This window comes from Leptodactylus fuscus, chromosome 5 (assembly GCF_031893055.1).
Source record: "Leptodactylus fuscus isolate aLepFus1 chromosome 5, aLepFus1.hap2, whole genome shotgun sequence".
NCBI classification, from domain to species: Eukaryota; Metazoa; Chordata; class Amphibia; order Anura; family Leptodactylidae; genus Leptodactylus; species Leptodactylus fuscus.
Window position 1 is genome coordinate 153,650,936 of NC_134269.1, and position 23,927 is coordinate 153,674,862.

Sequence of the window (23,927 nt, forward strand, 5' to 3'; positions counted from 1 at the left end):
ACCATGATTTGTAGAACAGAGGAAAGTATGGCAAAATACGTATAATAAATTAGTCACTTTGTGGAATCAAGTTTTATAGATTTCCTTAGAGCATGAAAAACAGACTAGAAATACTATTATGATACCATGTGGGAATAGGTGGGTTGGGGGGTATACACAAAAAAAAATTTTGGTGCAAAAGGTTTCCAATACTAAATACTTGTACAGAACATGACCAAGCTGTGTGCCAGGTGTAACCGGTTATACACGTGCTCCACAAAAAGTAATCTTCAGAGATTTATAAATATATCCTACTAGATAGGTCTAACAAGTCTGCAGGGAAAAACTTGTTCTATACAAGGGAATGTGGTTGCTTTGGCTGCAAACTAAGAAATGTCTACAATAAGTCTGCCATGCGTATATTCACCCCAACACAAAGGTGTTCCTCAATAAACCTCATGGAAAAACATTGTATAACGTTCAAGAAAAGTGGAGGACCAATAATAGTATTTAAAGGAGTTATCCACTTTCTAATACTGATGACCCATGCCTCGGATAGGTCACTAATATTAGATCTGTGAGGGTCCCACACCTAGGACCCCTAGAGACCAGCTGCTATATTCCAAGAGTCACGCTGCTCACTTACCGTATGATGTGTAACAGCAGTTTTATGTATTGCAGCACTTTTCCATAGACCAACACTTTGTATGGCAAGTGGGCAGTGCAACTCTGGGCTTGTAAACATTACCAGGAGCAGTGGGGTCAGGGGCATCTGATCTCCAGGAGTCCTGGGTGTTTGACAGAAAGTGGATAATCCATTTAAAAGGGGTTGTCCAGGCAAATCTTTTAAAGTTTACATCTGCTGGTGGCAGCGGGGAAAAAAGAAAAAAAAAACAAAAAAAAAACAAAAACATTCACTTGTCCGCTTTGCTCCAGTGTCATCCCTCGCCTCCCGGTTAGTCTGCTATCCCAGATTTCTTCTGTCGTTCTGAAGAAGCCACTGATTGACCTCAGCAGTCACATGACCATTGAGGCTAATCAACAGCTTCAGCACAAAGTCAGAAAATGCCAATAGAGGACACCGAGAAACAGGGACAGGTAAGTATGCTTTTAACTTGTTTTTTTCCCCACTGTCCCCAACTTAAACTTTAAAAGTGTTCTCTATGTTGGCTTGGACAACCCCTTTAACTGAAAAAGCCATGCCAAGTCATCCTCTAGATGTCACAATATGGTTAGTTTCAACTGAATTCCTGAAGGAAATTTTCAGCTTCTACAAATTCCAAATAATTTTTCAGCTTTACCCAATTCACTACAGAATCCACCATAGAATCTACAAGTTCATTGCTGGTCACGCACCATTTTTCTGCTTTTATATATAATATATATATATATATATATATATATATATATATATATATATGACGGAATATACCTAGAGATCAAGCATTACACTTATTTTTCCCCCTTGTTGATAATCAAAAAGAAAAAAAAAAATTAAGGCAAATTTCATTTGGAAACTGCCTCTAAACTGCCTCTAAAGAATTGCTCTGTGTGAACATACCCTAAGGGTAAGTTCACACAGGATTTTTGGACTAGATTTTGATGCAGAATCTAGCTCAGAATCTGACTCCAAATAACATCTCCCATTGACTTCAATGGGAGCAGTCAATTTTTTTCCGCTAGCGGTTTTATGCCGCTTGCGGAAAAAAGAAGCGAGCTGCCCTTTCTTACCGCGGAATCCGCCGCAGCATGACACTCCCTCCCGACTAGGCCCATTCATTTGGGCCTAATCCAGATCTGAATGCCACGACTAGATGCCATTGCACTGCACCGGAATCCAGTCACGGCTAACCGTTTTTCGGACTGGATTCTGAGGCAGCCTCCGCGTCAAAATCCAGTCCGAAAAACCCCGTGTGAACTTACCTTAACAGATGCCTGAAAATCAAGATCCCTTCTAGTTTCCCAACTGAAGAGGTCTCACTGCCTATCTGGTTCATTCTGTAGAGTTCCAAAGCTTTGTAACATCAGGAATGTATGTAATGCAGGAGCCACAGCACTCACAAGTGGTGGGGCATCGTCAAAAAGCTGACTGGTGGAGGTGTTGGGTGTCAGCACCCACAGATCAAAGGATAGGCCATCTATAATTAAGCCCTGAAAAAACCTGTTAAAAAGCTCATGCACATGACCATATTAAGAATCCTTGCGGTAGAGATCTATAATACAGAACCCATACCCCACTTTGGGTCCACTGCCATCCCCAGATTATATATATTTTACTGCCTTAAGAAAGATCCTTTACAGCATGCATAGAATTATGAAATATTGCCTGTGACAGTAACCCTACCTACTGTATACACTACTATTACTAAGCATGTACGTCCTGGACACAGTAAGTAATGTTTTTATTCCCTTTTACTTTCAGGTAAAATATGGTAAAAGATTAGAGTGAAATATGAATATGCAGGTAGAATAAGAAACCTGTAGCATGTTCAGACCCTGAGCAATAAATGAAAAATAAAGACCGGATTACATAAATGTGGAATATGTTGCTTTTAGTATGTGTAAACCATGCTATTCATTAGCATGCTGTGCTTATATAAACCATAGGACATGTTATAGAAATATTTGTCTTGGCTTCTTTGGCATATTAACCTTTTGAATGCATTTCTGCAATAAACAGACATTATTTCACATTATATATTTACATTAAGCAGTTCGGAAACTTTTTTAATGCATTGCTAGTAAAAATGTCTGAAATAGTTCCTTCATAAAAATTGTTGTGAAAACAGGTGAAGCCTGTTACTGGGTCTATATTAATTTTTACACTCCAACCCTAATTTATAAATTCAGATTGCGAACAAGACTCTTTACATGGATAATGGAACACAGAACTTACACAAAATGTGGAAAATTTATCCTCGGCAAATCTTTATGCCAGTCACTTATTCCATTCAGTCAGGCTTTATGTTTGTATTTACGTAAATGACACAGAACTTATTACTCCAACTACCAGCATGGCTGTGCCACTGTATTTTGGCAGGGCACACATCGTGCCAACATAAAACAGATCCCATACCAACTAGACAGGTTATAGCTTAGATTCTCCAACACATTCTATATACTAGTTTATAAGAGAAACTGCTGCGTTCTTACATATCCTATATACTGTACGTCCTACAATGCCATAAAAGATTAGTTCTAATTTTGCTTCATATCATATTAAATAACACTGTGGTTAGAATTTATGTTTAGGTGGTGTTCACATTAGTAACATTGCTCTTTCTATTAATATAGCTATGAATGATGATGGATCCCAACAAATCCTGTTGGATTCCATTGACTTCTAATGAATCTCATAGGTATCAGTAATATGGTTTTTATGTAATAAGTCAATTGGTTTTCATATAATATGAGAAAAAAAATATATAGATGTAGCAGAGTTAGGGTGCATTCACACTGAGTAAACGCTAGCTTATTCTGAACGTAAAACACGTTCAGAATAAGCGGCGTCTAAAGCAGCTCCATTCATTTCTATGGGAGCGGGGATACGAGCGCTCCCCATAGAAATGAATGGGCTGCTTCTTTCACTCCGTGCAGTCCCATTGAAGTGAATGGGGAGTGCCGGCGTATACGGCAAGCTCTGCTCATGCCGGAGCGTACACGCCGGCACTCCCCATTCACTTCAATGGGACTGCACGGAGTGAAAGAAGCAGCCCATTCATTTCTATGGGGAGCGCTCGTATCCCCGCTCCCATAGAAATGAATGGAGCTGCTTTAGACGCCGCTTATTCTGAACGTGTTTTACGTTCAGAATAAGCTAGCGTTTACTCAGTGTGAATGCACCCTTAACCTGAACTTGTGCAATTGGTTAAACTAGTACAGCATGATATCTTATTTCATAAGTCAACAAAAAAAAAACAACACAATGAAGTCATTTGAAAAAATGTTCATTTGTTGTCTTCTGTGATCAGATATTACACTACAGTAGTTTAACCAATTGCACAAGCTCAGGTCAACCATATCGAATGCAACCGGAGCACACACAAGGAAACGGGAAGTCAATAATATGTTATATTTACAAATATTTTGTAAATATTTGATTGAGTATGTCACCCAAGTGTAGCACAGACAGGTTATACATATGATTCATGTCCGTTTCACATCTGCGTTCAGTATTCCGTTCAGGGAGTCTGCTTACGGACCCTCCCGAATGGAAACCTATATGCATGAAAAAGCGACTAGTTAAGAAACCACAAGGACCCCATAGGACTATAATGGAGTCTGTGTGGTTTCCGTACAAAACATGCAGAGAGAAAAGTGGTGCCTTCAGTAGTTTTCTCGCCGCATGATTCATGTGGACACCAAGCAGAAACCACACGCACCCCATTATAGTCTACGGGGTCTGTGTGTTTTCTTAGCTAACCACTTTTTAAGACGTATAGGTTTCCATTCAGGGGATCCCCAAGAGGAATCCCCGAACGGAATATCGAACACAGTTGAGAACCAGGCCTCAGAGGTGTTGTTAGACTATGAAGATGCTTTGGGCACCCCAGGGCTGTGGCACAACAGGGCAAAGGTGCAAATGACTAAGGAAGCTGTTGTTTAAAGGAAATTCAAGGCTCTGTTGGCTCTGGCCAGAAGACCCAGTTTATGTATCCCTAATGCAAGCAATGGCACTGGTATCAATATATATCTACATATTATATATCAGTGAAAGCCAAAAGCAGAAATATCATGGACCCTGGTATATCACAAAACATTTCTAGAAAGAAAAAAGTATATGCTACATTAGCTATTGAGAACCAGTATTGACCCACTAAAAGAAAGTAAACTACTGAGAGCTCAGGAAAAGACCAAATGACTTTGAAAAAAAAAAAATCCACTGATATTAAAAATACATAGCTGGTACTATATTTAATATTGGAAGCACTATTTCACCTGCCCAATGCCTTGATGTCTACTTGCACTGAGTCGTGAGTATTTAACATTCCTGGGACAACAATCTCATGAACTACTCCTAGTCCCTCTCAGCTCTTGACATTCAGTTTCCCTGTGTAATTCAGGGGTCAACAAGTGATGAGATCCAGGAGATTCCCATTTGCTGCTTTTCTAAGGTCTACAGCATAATGCAGTCCAACACTACGACTGCTGCAACATTCTTCAGCCAGTATAGATTGTAATGAAAGCAGTATGTGGTATGCTAGCACACTTTATTGGTAGACAGATACATACAAAATGTGTCCAAACAGCTGAAAATCTCAAAAAGAACACATGATAATAATACCATTCATGAATTACTTTATATGTCTGAACTCCAGGTACTATGCAAAGTAGTGCACACACAAGTTCCCCATGCATTAATCCTTGTACTTCATATCCTGCATTAGCATGTTAAAGAGAAGAGGGGAAAAGATGGTAAAATTAAATTACTAGTTTTATTATTGTGTATCAAGTCAGAATGGGGTTCAGAAACCTCTTCAAAGAAGTATTCCTATCTCAATCAACCATGATCGAGATAGGAATACAAGTCTCATTACAGAAACCAAAGAATGTGTTTGTTCCACACTACTCCTTAACTTCCATATTAGTAAAAAAAAAAGGAGTTAATACAGTATCAGTAACTCCCACTTACCATCATGAGAGCTATAAGAGCATAAAACAGTTGCGTCTACCTGTCTACATAACTCCCACCTACTCCAGACAGGCGGCAGCAGGGCTATTCCCGTATTGGCCAAGAAATGGTAAAATGAGAATAAAACTATGTCAAGAGCTATACAGTCGTCCCAAGTTAAATTGGGTTTACAGACAGATCACAGACCAATCTGATGCTGGGTTCACACCAGCACTTGTACTAAGTTGGAGGATTCCATTCCCCTCTCCGCATGAAAAATGCAGCGCTTTTCACTCCGCATTTTTCACCCTTTCAGGCAGAAACCACACAGACCCCATTATAGTCTATGGAGTCTGCAGGTTTCCTAAGCTAAACACTTTTTTTTAATGCAAACTAGGTTTCCATTCGGGGGGTCCCCAAGCGGAAACACGAACGCAGAAGTGAACCTAGTCTTACAACACACAATAGCTCAATATCAAGTTTGTCAGATCAATCTGCCATAAAACAGTGCTTACACCTTACATAACTGTCAGTTACACTTGTTCAACCAACAGGCATCGTACCTAGATCCCCTACACACTTGCTCAGGTTGGTCAAGCAGTGTATATTCAATGAACATGGAGAGGTGAGAAAGCCATTGCCACTCTTTCCTGCTAACAACCTACCATCCAGAAAACAAAAAGATCTGGCAGGTGAAATGTAACTGCCTTACCTTTATCTTCCCCAACATCTGCCATCAGGGAACGTTAAGACCTGATACATGGTAAATGGTTGGCCAAACTCATTGGAATTAGCAGGATTGGCAGATATAAGGCTAATATGTATAAGCTAATTTTACACATCAGTTTCACTTGATATTCATCCGACTGATCAGAAATTGGTCAGGTATCAGTACATGTAATCTCCTCCTTAGGCCTTATTCACATGTCTGTGTTTAGGTCAGTAATTTGCACTAGTTATTGTGAGATGAAACCAGGAGTGGGTTGAAAACACAGAACAGATGTAAATGTTTGCCTTATACCTTATCTCTGTGTAGTCTCCATTTCTGGTTTTGGCTCAATCACTGAAGCGAATCGCTGATCAAACTGACCATGTGAAAAAGAACGTAGAATGTCCTTCAGGTTAAAATAGTTTCAAAACACAATACTACTTCAAGAGTCATTGTTACTTCAAACTACTAAAAGAAAAAACAAAAAAACAAACAAACAATGAACTAGTTTTAAAAACCAAATTCCACTCCTTTGTTGGTATCCCCTTATCCATAGACTTGCATTGCTGTGAGTTTTCTAAATCACTGATCGAAACAGAGGAAGTGCCTGATTTGTTTCCATTGGCCCATGACAAAAAAAAAAAAAAAAAAAACAACTTAGTAATTGTCTATTGGGGTATCTTTATAGTACAGGGCCAGGATGAGCTATCCCAGGGTTACACTGTAAGGTCAAAACCCGCCTGCCACAACCGTCGCGGTCACGGCTTCCCCCTCCGGAGTCGGCTCAAATGAATGGGCCAACTCCGGAAGTTGCTGCCGCCAGGCGGAAGCCGTGGCTCAGCGAGACACAGAATCCGCCTCAAGAAAGGGCAGCTCGCTTCTTTTTTCCCCGCTAGCGGCGACATGCCGCTAGCGGAAAAAAGAGTGCTAGTGGTCTCCATAGACCACTATTGTACGGAGGCGGATTTTGAGGCGAAATCCGCTGTCAAAATCCACCTCCTCGCCCCCATGTGAACTAGCCCTTACTTTTTTTTTAGCACTGCTGACCAATGTTACTAACAGCTGCAGTTATCCAGATTACACACAATATTCAATAAGACTGCATCTATAACTAAATGTAAAATTCAATTATAGTGCTATAAAAAGTCACAGTGTAGCGCTAACCTTAGACCTCAAGTAGGGACGGGACCCTGAAGAAGCTTCCGTCCTCTCCAGAAAAGTCATTTACAGCTTTCAGCAGTTCTGTATAACTTTAATATACAATGACTTGCTTTTCAGTGTTATCAGCTTATTTTTGAAGCTCATTTTTTCTTATTTTGGGTTTCTGCCATTCTGGCGCTTTGGAACAATTACTGTGTTATAGCCTCAAGTTACAATGGTTTCGCCTTACAATGATCATCTCAAAATACCGTAACTTGAGGGACAACTATAATGTTGCTTTGCACACAACTTTAAAACTTGGCTCCCAAGCATTGACAGGTTAGGAATATGACGGCGGTGAATACGCACCATCAATTTTTGTTATATTACCCTGATCTGTACAAAAATTCCCCTCACAAACCATGAGGCAAACAACTTTACTTCTCTTTCTACATTACACTTCAGCTGGAGGAACATTCTTCTTCATTTCCAAAGAGGAAAATGATAGAATACTTGTGTGGATTGTAAAAGCCAGGAACGCTATTGGCACGGTTTATTGTGCTGCAGAAGGAGCTGAACTCAGTCAGAACCATGCAGAGCAGGCCAGCTCTTTCTGAACATAGGAGAAATTGTTATGCAGCACAGATTTGCGCTACAGCTGCAAAGTGATTTTCAAATGAGGCACTTACAGCGCGGCCGGAATAAGAAATCCCTGGCTCTCCAGCGTAGGGCTGTTAATTTTGTGTATCGGTTAACACTTAGTCACTGCTCCAGGATATCACCTTATCTTGTAAGGTCAAAAAGCTTTCGTAAAAAGTATCATTTAATATCTCTATGGGACAGATCCATTTAAAAAAAAAAACATATGTTGGCTAAAATTCAGCTATGAAACGGCCATCACTGGAGACGTTATCTTTACTACTACGAAGGTGCAAAGTATAGCAGGTGGAATCTAACAAACTACCCAAACCAGTGAAACCATATCCTTATCCAGAAACCCTTCAACTCAATACACCGTGGAAATAAATTACTTATAAATAATAGCATTTAGTCACAAAAATATTAAAAGATCAAAGTAAGTGTTCCAAGTTTGTAGATACTTATTCGTCTCACATTTTATGAGAAAAACGATAATCTCCCATTTTCTTTTGCACATTTCAGATTCCGTGTAAGTGAAAATGCCACAAAATGTTATGGGCTTAATGTTGCACAGTGACCTTACAATTTTTTTTTCTTGGGAATGACATAAAAACATGATTCAAATTGTCTTTATAGAGTGGATAAGGCACAAGTAGAGGCAGCGTTGCTAACAAGACTAGATCATGACATTTCTTGCCGCTTTCTATATTACATCTGAAGAGTCCAGAGGTGTTCTACAAGCACTAGTATGTACAAGTACATTCAATATTATGTATTTATATGTATATTATTTAGGATGTATATTTACACTGCCAAGTTTTATATATAAACAGAGCAAAGTGCATCATGTTATAGAATAACAAGCTCACCTTAAGTGCTTAGTCTAATGGAATCTAAAACAAATCTAATTCCAAGTCGTCTTAAAGTCACTAATATAATAACGTACAAATACTGGCAACGATTTAACATACAGTAAATATTTTATTCGACTAAGTGGAAAAAGGAACAGTGTTAACACTTTTGTGGACTGAATGAATTACAGATTCCCAAGCAGTAGCAAACAATTAGGCATGAATTATACCACTTTATACTACTATTAAGACTAATGAAAAAAGTTATGATAACTGTTACAGCAAGTATTAATTGTTACCAAGCACCAACATAAAAACTGAACAAAATGACCCTTAGATGGCACTTTACTCACATCAAGACATAACTGCTAGAAATGAAGCATGGTTTATTCATTCTACAAGGAGATCAGGGAAACTGGCAGAGGTAAATCCTTATAGGGGAAGGTTTAAAAATAATGCAGTTATATAAAACTAAAGCACATACAGATATATGGCATTGTACGTAGACTTTTTAGGGACAGAGCACGACTACTAAGCAGCTTGAATGCAACATATTCCTTATATATTCCCAGATGTTTATATATGTGCGAGGCAAGTATGTGCCATCTCTCCAAAAACAAACCAAATGGTGAAATAAAACTTTTCACGCATAAAATGATCACCTATATCACAATTTCAGGCATCAATTAAATTCAATATCTCTTGATACATTGAGTTTAATACACCCAAGTCCCCAAAAGTTAGAATCATACAGATAATATGTGTAACATATCAAGCATGTTAGTGGCAGTGCTAGAAGATGACAGTGCTAGAAGGTGGGCAGACATTGATCTTGTTGGGATCACTCATAACACAGTGTAAGGACTGGAGCTGGCTCAGCAGTGGCTGATGAATGTGGTGGTAATGAAATCTCAGAGATAAGCTATTACTAGTCATTTCCTTCTCTGGCTTCCAGCATAAAGCTGGGTGTGTGAGAATTGGACTTTAAACACTTGTGCACCTATCAGTAATACTACTTGGCAGACATTTGCACACAACTATCCCATTAGCAGTGCATGTGGCATCCTGAAGACTCCACTTTCCTCTGGCCTGTCACAAAGAGCTGCATTACCAGCTCACACAAGCCCAGGGGATCCATTCACTCCCCACAGTAAAGAGAGGCTGATGAAAGCTGTCAGAGTAAATCTATGCTCACTTTTTGGATGGTTTAATTTCAATGGAGCATGAAACTCCCCAGGATGGTTAATAGGCTTAGCCAGGCGTGCCGTTCTCCCTAATATATTTTAATTATGCATCAGTCTTAATTGTAATCAGATTAAAATCCTTGAAAAAAGGGGCACAAATTAGAGTTTTCCCTTATGATTACGGAGAACTTATGGCAGCCTTCTAAGCAAGACCTCTAGATGAGGATAGAAGGAGAAAGTATATGCAACCCCTGAGAACAGTTTATGGGACAGGACTATAGTGGTGGAGTGAAACGTAGGGGAACAAGTATGCCCACCGATAATACATGAAACTGACATAAAAACAAATACATAAGTGAGAATCTCATGGTCATTAAAAATGTCATTATTTTCTCAGACTACATAAGTGGGCTGGGATGACAATGACATCAGAATGATAATGTGACAGGTAAGATGTAGAACATGTACAGGACAGACTAGTCAGGAATTCCTAGGTGACATTTGATATAAGCATGACACTGAACACAAGTCCTCAAGCTTATGACATTATCAATAATAATATATGTTATGAATGGTGCATCAATAATATATGTGTTATGAATGGTGCATGAATAATATTATATGTAGTGATATCTAAGTGGATAAGACGGGCTGTATACAGAAGATCAGACAGAACTGTGATGTAAACTTTATGATGCTCCAGCTATAGTGACAAGTGTGAACAGTAACTAGGTATGGAGATGACTAGTGTTGGATGGGGATGTAATGGTCTTCCACCTGTGCCCAGATGCGGCTGCACATGGCAGTGTATATGGGCACTGAGCAGGAGCCATCCCATTCATAGACAATCCAGTAGTAAAGTTACATGTGTTAGGTGAGGCTGATGCTGGCTGATAGGAGGAGGAGAGGATCCGGCTGCAGAAAGTTTTGCCTCCTACCTGTCATCATAGCAGAAATCAGCGCTCAGGGTGTTGAGATACAGGACAAGCCCCAGGGCGCTGCTCAGCACCTCAGCGATCATGTCTCCTGCCCTCAGCCGCGGCTCCTGCTCTACCCCCCGCGTCCTTTGTCTGCTGCGCTCCTGAGGGGGGATCAGAGCCCGCTCTCCATGCCTGCTCGCCGGGAATGGGGCTGCCCTGCCCTGTGCACTCCGTCAATCCCGGGATGGAAGCTTCCTAACCCATGTCAGCGCTGCCTATGGTGCACAGCAGCGGGAGGGGGAGAGAAGCTGCGCTGGGCTGTGGACACTCTAGTGCTGGCTGCACGGACCGCTCCACTCCCGGCTCTCCCCAGCAGCGGACTGTCAGCACTGAGAGCAGCCGGCCAGCAGCATCCCGGGAGCAGCAGCGTGGGGCTCTATGCCGCCTGACTGCGCATGCTCGCACGTCCTCCCCTCTGCGGGCACGCCCCCTATTCTTCTCCCGCTCTCCTCCCTGCGCTGCCGCCTCACTCCCTCATCTGTCAGTCTCGGTCACAGTCACACATGGACCGTGCAGCTGCCATGTGAATAGCAGCCATCCCATCAGAAAATGTACTACACCACGTATAAGACTTGTGTCCGCCACCCAGCTTTCCACACTCCTGAAAGGAAAGCTAGCCGTAGGCAGGGATAAACCTCAGCGGTTCTTATCAGCAATTGTGTCCAATAAACCGTGTAATGTGGTTATATGACTAATAAACCCTGCCATTGATAGCTGTGCATGAACTTGTAATATTCTCAGCCATAAAAATAGCAACTATAGTAGAATCCTATAAAATAAAACAGACAAAAATCACAGGAATTAGGGAGAATTCACATGCGGCAGATTTAAGACAGACACTTCTGCGGCTGTAATAGTCATCTGAATGGGGCTTGAAAAACTTAATGATGGAGATTTATCCTGAAATCATACATTTAGCACCTCTATAATGCTGGGCTCACACCTAGTCTTGGGGACCCGAAAAACAGAAAGCCAACCCACTAAATAACGTTGCGGAAACGCAGCTTTTTTTTGTTGCAGTATTTATTGCGGTTTTTTTTAGCCAAAGTCAATGGCTACAAAAGGAATGGGAAATATCTAAAAAGTTCTTATACTTCTACCTTATGCTCAATCCACTCCTGGCTTTGGCTCAAAAAAAACCCAACAAAATCTGCAAAAAAAAAAGCTGGGTTTCCTCAACGTGGGGCCTTAGCCAAAAAGCGGTTACCTGCAGAATCAAAGACTATAATGGGGTCCTGCTTGCAGAACTTTTCTCTCCGCATTTTTTTTTAAGCAGGTTCAGGGACAGAACTGTATAGTGTATAGCGCCCACTAGTGTGAATCTAGCCTAAGTCTGAGAGTATGTTCTCATGGTGGAATGTAACATTGATTTTACAACGTATTCTGCTTCCAAATCAGCACCAATAATGCCCTGAATCTGCCTCCCATTGTTTATAATGTCAGTTAGAGAGCGGAGAAAAAAAAAGCATCCTGCTTAATCTTAGCTCAGATTCCATGGCTGATCAGCCATAGAAACTGGCACAAAACAGTCATCTGTTCAGCCCAATTCATCTGGGGCTGATCAGCCATGATGGAAAGCTAAAGTTCTGTTTCAGCTTTCCATGGTAGTGAGCTAGAGAGCTGGCAAATCTAACATAGAGAGAAATTCAAGGTGGATCAAAATTTGCTCCAATAACCCAATTTGCTTCCCACTGTTTTCAATGGAAGCACACTGCAAAAAGAAGTGTGCCGCTTCATCTCACCTATGTTTCACTGTCAGAATCTCCAGCAGTGGAAGCTACGGCAGAGGAAGAGGCTGATCAGCATGTGCAAACCTGACGGAAACTATAGCAAAAAGCTTCTTGGGTTTTCTTCCCTGATTTCTCTGGGAAAAATACTTGTTGGATTTGTCTGGCAAGTATTTTGAAAACAACCTTAGGGTCCATTCACACAAAGGAAAATGCTGAGGAATTTGGTGTGGAATTTTCCACGCTGAAAAAAATAGCCTCGCATTGATTTCAATGGATTCTGCTATCTTTTTTTTTCCGCTAGTGGAAAATTCTGCTGAAGAGGCAACACACTTACTACCAAAGTATTCAGTAAAATGTTGCTTTATTGTAATCGATAAATTCACACACGACGCTGTCAAAGCGTTTCGGGATTTTACCCCCTTACTCAAGTGGGATACAAACAAACAGAGTTCCCTATGTGTTAAAAATAAAAACAAAAGAGGGGCCATATTCAGAAGTCATGGCATTACAGGGCAGACATAAATAATAAACATAAACTGTATTAGATCAAGCTATATCAAAGCAAACATAATAAAAATATTATATCAAAGTCGCCCTCAGTTGTGTATGTTAACAATTTATCAACATCGCATGGCATTGTGCTGCATTCATTAATTTGGACTATGTTTAAAGAGGACCTTTCATCAGATTGGGCACATGCAGTTTTATATACTGCTGGAAAGCTGACAGTGCGCTGAATTCAGCGCACTATCGGATTTCCCGATCTGTGCCCCGGGTAAAGCGCTATCAGTCCCAGTACCGTAGGGCTTTACAGTCAGAAGGGCGTTTCTGACACTTAGCCAGGAACGTCCTTCTGCCTCGCGGCGCCTATCCCACTGTGCTGTGGAGCGGGGAGGAACGCCCCCTCCCCTCCTGATAATGCTCGTCTATGGACGAGCTTTGTGAGCAGAGGGAGGAGGCGTTCCTCCCGGCTCCACAGCACAGCGCAATAGGCGCCGCGAGGCAGAAGGACGTCCCTGGCTAATGGTCAGAAACGCCCTTCTGACACTAAAGCGCTACGGTCTCGGGACCGATAGCGCTTTACACCGGGCACAGATCGGGAAAGCCGACAGTGCGCTGAATTCAGCGCACTGTCAGCTTTCCAGCAGTATATAAAACTGCATGTGCCCGATCTGATGAAAGGTCCTCTTTAACCTCTTCCCGACATGCGCCGTAATAGTACGGCGCATGTCGGGTCTGTAACTATGGCGACCGCCCGGGAGCTGGGCGGCCGCCATAGCCGCCGGGTGTCTACTGCTTTAAGCAGTAGACAACCGGCTCTAATGCCTCCGATCGGTCCCTGGACCGCATGGGCACCGCCATTTTGGCCGGGATCGCCGGCTCCTGGAGCATGCTCCAGGGCTGACGTCCCGTTGCCATGACAGCCGGGAGCCTTGTACAGGCTCCCAGGCTTGTCTGCAAATCCTCTCTTTTACAGGCTGGTCTATGCAGCCTGCAAAAGAAAGGATGCTTTTTTGCAATGCATTGCAATGCATTAGCATTGTAATGCATTGCATTAGTCATCAGACCCCCTGGGGTTCAACACCCCTAGGGGGTCTAATAAATGCAAATAAAAAATAAAAAAAAAGTTAAAAAAAATATAAAAAAATATAAAAAGAATTAAAAGTTCAAATCACCGCCCTTTCCCTAGAACACATATAAAAGTAGTTAAAAACTGTGAAACATATACATGTTAGGTATCGCCGCGTCCGAAATCGCCCGCTCTACAAATCTATAAAAATAGAAGGAGGGGAGTCAAAAACGAAAAACGAAAATCAAAAAATGCCATCGGCGGGAAGGGGTTAAGTATCACTATGTAGTGACCTGGCTTATTATGTCACCCAATATACAAAGATGCTTAAATGTGTTCCTTAGAGAGTTGTATAAGTTAAATCGTGGAGTACTTACTTTCCAGATGGGCTTCTGGACCTCTGGAAGGTATTCCTCTGCTGCGTGTCTGGTAGGCGGACTGACACAGTCGCATTTAAAACCAAACCAAACCAATGACTCCCTTCATGTGCATGCTAAATAAAGAAGAAAAAAAAAAGGACCACACCAAACCAAAAAAGTTTTAAATGAGACACTGAATGTGTCAGTCCGCCTACCAGACACACAGCAGAGGAATACCTTCCAGAGGTCCAGAAGCCCATAGTTTGAAAGCAATATTTCCTTTTTTTTTTTTTTTTTTTTTTAAAAACATTTTTAAGTCCAGATATGTTTTTTAGATTGTGGATCCTGTTTATGAGCCTGGGGCCCCATGTGGCGTAAATGCAGTGATTTGGCCATCATCGAGTTATTGCAGAAAAAAAACACAGTGTTTCAAAGGGATCCTATCATTTAGATCGAATTTTTTGTCCCTAACACATAGGAATAGCCTTTAGAAAGGCTATTCGTCTCCTACCTTTAGATGTCTTCTCTGCGCCGCTGTTTGGTATAAATCCTGGTTTTTGCCAGTATGCAAATGAGTTCTCTTGCAGCACTGGGGGCAGGCCCCAGCGCTCAAACAGCACTGGGGGCGTCTTCAATGCTGCGAGAGAACTCTCCAGTGCCGCCTCCATTTTCTTCAGGAACGTCCTCTTCTTATGTCTTCTTCCAGCGCAGCCGGTGAAACTTGTAGGCCTCGGGCAGAGCTGACTGCGCATGCCCGCGGCCACAAGAAAAATGGCCGCTTACACAGTAAGTAAACGGCCGTGTTCTTGTGCCTGTGGGGATGCGCTGTCGGCTCTGCCCAAGGCCTACAAGTTTCACCGCCTGCACCGGAAGAAGACACAGGAAGGGGACGTTCTACGGAACAGCGGCGTGAAGAAGACCTCTAAAGGTAGAAGAAGAATAACATTTCTTAACCTCCGAATAGAATACTCCAGCATCCGAATTCCTCTTGATTAAAACTTAACCTTTATTGTGAAAGTTATTCATGAACATGAAATGTTCAAATAAAATTGTATATCTCAACAAATCTCCATGATGGCAGAGTTGAATGAGCAAAACGTCCGACTGACGCGTTTCGGGGCACCTATATTCGCCCCTTCCTCATAGTCTGACGCGTTTCGGGGCACCTATATTCGCCCCTTCCTCATAGTCTCTATGACTATGAGGAAGGGGCGAATATAGGTGCCCCGAAACGCGTCAGTCGGACGTTTTGCTCATTCAACTCTGCCATCATGGAGATTTGTTGAGATATACAATTTTATTTGAACATTTCATGTTCATGAATAACTTTCACAATAAAGGTTAAGTTTTAATCAAGAGGAATTCGGATGCTGGAGTATTCTATTCGGAGGTTTTGCATTTGTGCCTCGGGCTGGGAGGCTGAATCTCCGTGCACCTTCCTTCTTTATCAGGATTTCCCACGGATATTGCATGTCATGGCACCCGTAGATTTTTTCATCAGAGAACACGTGAGTGAGCTGACACATTTGTGTTCATTTTTCTAACATTTCTTAAGGCTATTCCTACGTGTTAGGGACAAAAATTCGATCTGAATGATAGGATCCCTTTAAGCTAAGGCCCAACGTTGTGGAAACGCAGCTTTTTTTGTTGCAGATTTTGCTGCAGTTTTTTGAGCCATAGCCAAGAATGGTTACAAAAGGAATGGGAACTGTATAGAAAGTTCTTATACTTCTCCCATCTGCTCAATCAACTCCTGGCTTTGGCTCAAAAAACTGTAGCAAAAGTTGCGTTTTCACAATGTGGGGCCTCAGCCTTACAGTTCCTGCATAGTGGATGGGATTCTAACAAAACTTTCTGTGTAAAGCCACAGCCCTTTTTCTGCTTTGGCCCGTTATGTGGGGCCTTAGCCTTACAGTTGTTTTTATTATTGGGGAAGTATAAGTTTAGTTTGGCAAAGATGGAGTTCCAGCTATAGTTTGGGAAAGTGATGACAATCTTTGATATTTTTTTTTTATTGTTTTGGTTTTTGTATTTATTTTTATTTTTCTTTTGTATTCATTTATTCTTCACTTTTTTACATGCTGCCTCCATAAATTCTTTTTTTTTTTTTTTGTTGCTGATTGCAAAAGTGCACTTTTTGTAATGCACTTTTCTCACAATAGACTCAAAGTGCAGTCCAAAGGTTTTTCAGGATTCTATATAAAGCAAGGGTGGTATATGAAGCACTGGAATTCCAAACTGAAGAGAACTCAAAACAATGATTTGAGTCTTGATTTTGAGGATGAGATCTCTCCAATCACTTTGGGTAATACTAGTGGATGCCAGGTGTTTAAAGATCGCGGTCGCATTACAATGCAATGTAAGTGTAATGCATTGCATTAGTTATCAGACTCCCTGGGGTTCAAGATCCCTAGCGGGGGAGGAGGAGCCACACGGTGGCTCAGTGGCTAGCACTGTAGCCCTGCAGCACTGGGTCCTGGTGTTCAAATCCCGCCAAGGGCAAAAAAACATCTGCAAGGAGTTTGTATGTTCTCCCTGTGTCAGAGTAATATCAATTGCCCAAAATGCTAGAACTAAAAAGTACACCTGATCCCGCAAAAAAAAAAAAAATGCCCTATGCATCTCCATACACGGAAGTATAAAGAATGTTAAAAGGCCCATTCATTCGAGCCTAATCAGGAGCGGGATTCCGCGAAGGGACACCGATGCACTACATTGGCATCCCATTGCAGATAGCACCTCGGGGAACTCACACAGCGAAAAAGGTTTTCGCGGAGTGAATGGGCCCTAAATGTGGTATCCTCAGAATAAAAAAAAACACAGAATACAGTTGACATTATTTTAGCAGCAGTGATCAGCGTAAAAACAAAGCCCATAAGAAAGTTGCACAAATGCCATTTTCTTCATATCCACCCCATTCTGAATTTTTTTTCCAGCTTCCCAGTACATTGTACAGAATAATTACCGGTAATGATAGCATCATGAAGAAAAATTTGTCCCATAAAGATTAAGACCTCATATGGCTCTGAGAGCAGAAAAGTAAGAAGGTTATGCGGTTTGGAAGGGGATGGGGAATCAAAAATGAAAATCAAAAAATGTCTGTGTTGGGAAGGGGTTAAAAGCTATTCTCAATTTTAAAAGTACCAAGTGTAGTAAGCAAAGGATTGGGGTTATGGGAGCATGTTGAGGTTGTTTGGTTATTACGCTCCAAATTTTGGACTAGCTGAAGGCGATGTATTTCTTCATCTGGAAGACCTACGTATATGGCATAACAGTAGGTCAGATGTGAAATTATGAAGGCTTTGACCAGTGTGTAGATTTCTTCTGTTGAAATAAAGTGTTTGATATTTACAATGTTCCTCAGGTTGAAGTATGAAGATTTGATAATGGAGGATACAGGTTCTTGAAAGGCAGATCTCCATCAATATCTATACCAAATTTTCGCACATAGACTGAGCTTTGAAGTGTTGTGTTTCTTATGGATAGAGCTGATTGAAGTGCAGGTTGCTATTTTACCATAAAGAGCTTATTTTTAACAATGAGATCTTAAGTTTTGTTGGGGTTCTGCTTTAGCCAGCTGGCATTCTGCCATTCTGGTAGTTCAGCTTGGCATGACTTTATGAATGCAGATGGGTTATTGACTCTGGGCTTGAAGGATACGTATAGTTGTGTATCATCTAGACTGGGACAAGGCTCTGGATTTATTAGCCTAATAGAATCATTTAAACTGCAAGCAGCAATGGGGAGAGCACCAAGCCCTGTGGAACGTCATAATTTGATGGGACTGGTGATGATGATGAGCTAATAAATACTCTTTGTGGTGTGTCAGCCAGGAAGGAACTAAACAACTGAAGAATTTCTCCATCACTTTCACAAAACTCCTTGAGCCGATGTATTAGGATGCCATGGTCAACTGTGTCAGATGCTGCTGAGAGGTCTAAGAAAGCTTGACTGAAAAGGATCATAGATGCTATCACAAGATAGACTGCTATCTAGTTGAATAGAAACAGCCTTTTCAAAAAACTTTCCTAGGAAGGGTAGGTTGTAGACAAGTCAATATTGCCTCTACTCAATGCCTCTGGATCCATGGAGGGCTTCTTTATAAGGTCATAATCAACTTTGATTATAATGAAGTTTAGTTTGCTCTTAAGGGAGTTTTCCCAGGAAGATAACCATATCAATATTTGTAGACAAGTAAAAGTTGAATATTTTTGACAAGTATGAGACCATAGGAAGTTCCTATATTCATTGCCATATCCATTGACAAACTAACAAGACAATTTTATTTGGGCATTTAAACTGCCTAGAATCCAAAGACATACCATGTACTATCACAAACAAATGGGTGGCCAGTTGGTTCCCAATCTATATAAATATTATATTGCTGCTCAACTCTCACACATTTGTTTTATATATTGTATAATGAGAGTTATTGCCTGCAATGGCTGGCTCTGGACTCGTCTCTGATCACTCGGGCCTCACTACAGGCTCTCCTGTGGACTTCCCAATCGAACTCCCATCCGATCCCAACCACTGTAAATTGTAGCAGAGGATCGGTTTTAAGTTGCAAAGCCCAAATGCACAATTGCTCCCTCTGCTTAACAATCTCCTCTACCCACCTGGTCTATACCCTTGAGGTGTTCACTTGGTGGAGGCACGCTAGGTTCAGGCTTCTCAATGACTTCCTATGTGGCTAGCAGGTCCTCACCAAGGAATATTTCATTTGTACACATACCTCGCCCCCTCTCACATAACACAATCTTCCACTTTTTAGGTTCACTCACTCTACATAACCCTACTGTCACTCCCACTAGCTTTGAAAGACTGTACCTCTATAGTGTGACGCTAGGTTCACACCTGCGTTCGGGTCTCCGTTCTGTGGTTTCCGTCTTCTGCATGCAAGAAGACGGAAACCACAGACCAGGTCCGGCTGTGAGTGGCGGTGAGCGTCTTATGCTCTCTGCAGCAAAACAGTTTTTTTAAAACCTGACACAGAGAACTGCATGTCCGACTCTGTGTCCGGATTAAAAAAAACTGTTTCACGGCGGAGAGCATAAGACGCTCACCGCCGCTCACGGCCAGACAGCTTTCAAACCCATTCAAATGAATGGGTGAGCAAGAGTCCTGCAGCTTTCCGTATCCTGCCTCTGTTTTGTGCAGGAAACAGAAACCTGTAGAACGGAGACCAGATGTGAACGAGCCCTGACCGATAGAGATTCCCTTTCTTGTGTATATGGCTTACTGAAGGCCCCACCCTCTGAACTCAAGCTTGACTTCATAACTTTATGAATCTGTTATTTTTGATAAGATGTTATGTTTATATATGATGCTTTATATGCACGATTTTCAGCTTGGATTGTTTAACACATAACTGTTCGGCATTACCGTCTTTCTGTTGTTGTCATTCAGTAAATACCTTTGAAACTAAAAGTTGATATCCCCAGAACGACATTGGGAAATATTCATGAAAAGAAGTGCGCCAAATATTTGTTCCCTACAGTCTGAGAGTTAAGTGTTTGTGTACAGATTTTGCATTAAAAAAATTGTCTACGCGTTTTGTGCCAAAAATTTGTCTCCTGGTGAAACTAAACACTTTTAGTCAGATGCTATTTGAGTCAGAATTTTGGAGCTTCTAGAAACACTCCATATTTATGAAGGTCCATACGACAGATTCATAAATATGTCTAAAAGTACAAACGGGATTCGCAGTTTTAAAAATTTGGACAGTATCCATAAATGTGCCCCATTATTTCTAGATTTTAATGTGTGCATAGAAGAACTAAAATATGTTGTAAAAGCCAACAGCTACTGTTGTTTATTAATGTAGTTGGTAAGGGGAATAATTGTATTTTATTACTTTATAGCCCTTTTCCTATTCAATTTTATGTTTGCTGTTTAAATCAGCTGTAGGCATTGTTCCTACAGTATACCTGAGATATTTCTCATATGATTAGGAATGCTCCATAATAGTACAAAGCATATTATAATCTTCCTCTTCACAGAAGTATCCTTCTGACAGCACTACACAATATATGAGCTGAAGTGTACAGTGGAGACTTGATCCATGGCTCATTTGCAAATCTAAAACATGCAAAAGACCCAAGACTTGGTTTGATGACAACTCACCGGCAGAGATTTGCAACACAAGACCAACATAATATTATGTGCTTAGACTCAAGAAAATATTCATTTAGATGAAAGAAAATCAGCAATGGCCAAAGTCAATAGCTGGGTCTGGCATTTGTTCTGCATGCATAGACTGCATTGATGCCCAGTGTAAGACTTCATAGTGTGGACTTCCAGTGATTTTTGGACTTTTGTCTGGTTTCACTATTCTTGCTAGGCTTGCACAATGTCATCATATTGATTTAAGTTCCAGATGAAGGAAGCATAAGCTGATGTTGGAATAGACTCCCGTGACATTAATACGCCATTATTAAATCCAACTAATAAGGAATACCATTTATATGTATCAGTTGTTAATGTAAACTTTACACAAGGTTGATTGGTCTGATTTATGAGTGACGACGTGCAATTTATCAATTATAAAAAAAAAATACACTTATTTAATCCATAAGAAAGAGAAGTCAATTCAAGATTACAGTATAGGAAAAATTCCAGGAAACTGAAAATTGGATAGCTAGTAACAGCGTTTTTCATAAAGTCAAGAAAAATGGTTACTATGGCATTTTGGAAAAAAGTCTAAGCTTCTAAAATTTCCTAGTACAGAAATACACATGAAAGAAAGTAACATACAAAATTAACTTCTGTTTCCATAAATACAACCTAAACTGGAAGTTAACCCACACCTGGCTTTTGTTCTGGACATACAAATCATACATCACCATGTCAGGGCTTCCCGTTAACAATAATTTCCATTTTCAATTCAACATTTACAAGAAATAATGACATCTTTTCCGACAATAACTTTATGAATTCAACACTGAAATGCTTTTTTTCCCTTTTTCTGTTGCAAATATCTGGAGGTACTGGATATATATCTACAAATCAATATAGAGATAAGTTGATGACACCATGTATAATTCTTTCACTATCCACCAGCCATATATATTTACGTGTATATAGGATAGTGCTTGGTTTTTACCATAGCATCAGACAATCACCGTTTCATATAAACTTCTCCTCATTCCTATAGGTACTCCTTTTCTATTGACTGGTGGATGTTCCAGCATTGGTAAGCCCAGTAATCCAACATGTACAACCTATCCTGTGTATTGGTGATAAATGTTTATTGTAATGGTTCCACTTGAAAATTGTTGCCATTGCTTGTCTTGGTACTAAGAAGTAGTTACTGCATTATGCTGAGCATACTTATCAGACTGATGGTTTATAAACCCTTCTATGCTTTCTTCTAGGTTCTGGACTGCAATGGCCGGATTACCACCTCTCCCCCCTTCTTACCCCTTCTCCCCCCCCCTCCTTCTTTCTTTTTCCCCTTCTTTTCCTCTGCCTCCACAATATTATCTCCCATTCCCTCCTCCTAATTCTCTTCTACATCCTTTTACAAACTCATTTTGACCTACATGAATAGCACGTGAAGCCGATTCAAGTCTTATGGACGTCCATTATTTTCTAATTAAATACTCCCTACCCCCCCCCCCCTGACCATATACGTCAACTATTACTTTTTTCGTCAGGTCTTTCCCCTACCTTAATGTTTATTTGCTAGTTTTATACACAGTTAATCTTTACGTTTCCTTTATCTCATGTTACTACTCATATACTTGTTCAAATCCACAATTGCTTTGTCATTATCTACTCTGTATGTGTTGTGTAAACCAATAAAATTGTTATTAAAAAAAAAAAAAAAGACTGATGGTACAGGCACAGAACCAGTCATTTTGGCCACTTGCTTTGACTTTCTGGTGGATAGTAGAGGGCTGCTTCTATATGGTGAAGAGCTGACGGTGAAGAGCTATGCTGCTGGCACCAATAGCTCTTCACCAAGGGCACAGATTGTGAAAACCGACAGTGCGCTGAATTCAGCGCACTGTCGGCTTTCTGGTGGTATATAAAACTGCATGTCAATTAACCTCTGCAAGTAGATATGGACTCTCCCAGAGTACCCAGAGTTACCCATCTGGATGGGCTAGAGACACTGTACAGATTCAAGGTAACAAGGCTGCAGGCAAAAATCACAGGTTAATATCAGGTGTAGTACATTCATTTTGGTCATCAAGTAGACAAGTCCAGGAGAGGTTCAGGTAATACACTAGACAGGGGGAAGGTCAGGTCAGGCAGTATACAGATTGATGAGATGAGAAGACAAACCAGATCAATATCAAATTAGAAGATCAGGTCTTTATAGCTGATGTGGTACCATTAGGACCTAACTGCTCCGGCACAGTCATCGGGAGAGAGATCCTGATAAGGAGCAGCACAATGATTGATTAGTATATATCAGTGGTGATTACCACAACACACCACAAGAATACTCTGCTAGCACCAAGGCAATTCCCTTATATTCCTTTGGAGACATAGCACAGTGTTTGCCACAGGTCCCTTCAAACAGCTGATCAGAGTGGATCCGGGTGTTGGAACCCCACTAGTTATTTTTATTATTGACCCAGAAAATCCTGTTAATTAAGAAATACACAGGGCATTATTTATAATTGGCACTATTTAATGGATTACACATGGACATTATTTATAAGGGGCACTATTTAAGAGATTATACAGGGACATTATTAATTTAAAGATGTACTTGGGAGTATTATTTATTGTGGGGGTTATAGCATATATTTTATAACTGGGGTAACAGCAGGATGGAGACTTTATGTGAGGACAATGTGGGTCAGGTATCTGGAAAAGTGAGGTGTGAAAGGTGTCTTTGTTACAAACTTTAGAGACAAGTCACAGCTGGAAGAAATGTTCATGGTTCAGATGGAAGAGATGGGAAATGTGAATGACTACAGAGCCGCTATCTACCACTATATGATCACTGTATAGGGGCTAGGGGGCTAGGGGCTTACTTGGACTTGTTTATCCCTCCCCTACTGAACCCCTAGCTACGCCTCTGTTGTCTACATTGACCTGAAACAACGTGGAAACTTGTACATGTAAAAAGGGACATCTTTATACATTTTTTCTGTATTTACTGAATATTATATTTGGGTGGTAGATTGTAAGACATTCCTACTATAAGTAATGAGGC

General features: G+C 40.9%; 1 protein-coding gene across 3 annotated transcripts in view; it reads right to left on the minus strand.

Annotated features, from left to right (window-relative positions):
- Positions 1-11,417, minus strand: part of TMTC2 (transmembrane O-mannosyltransferase targeting cadherins 2) — a 231,649-nt gene extending 220,232 nt beyond the window's left edge. For all 3 annotated transcript variants that reach the window (XR_012716117.1, XM_075274524.1, XM_075274523.1), the window contains exon 1: positions 11,052-11,417. Coding sequence is in view for 1 of the 3 variants with exons in the window: in XM_075274523.1 (XP_075130624.1) it covers positions 11,052-11,134 (83 nt within the window). In the remaining 2 variants the exon portion in view is untranslated. The remainder of the gene's footprint in view (positions 1-11,051) is intronic.
- Between the last annotated feature and the right edge of the window lie 12,510 nt (positions 11,418-23,927).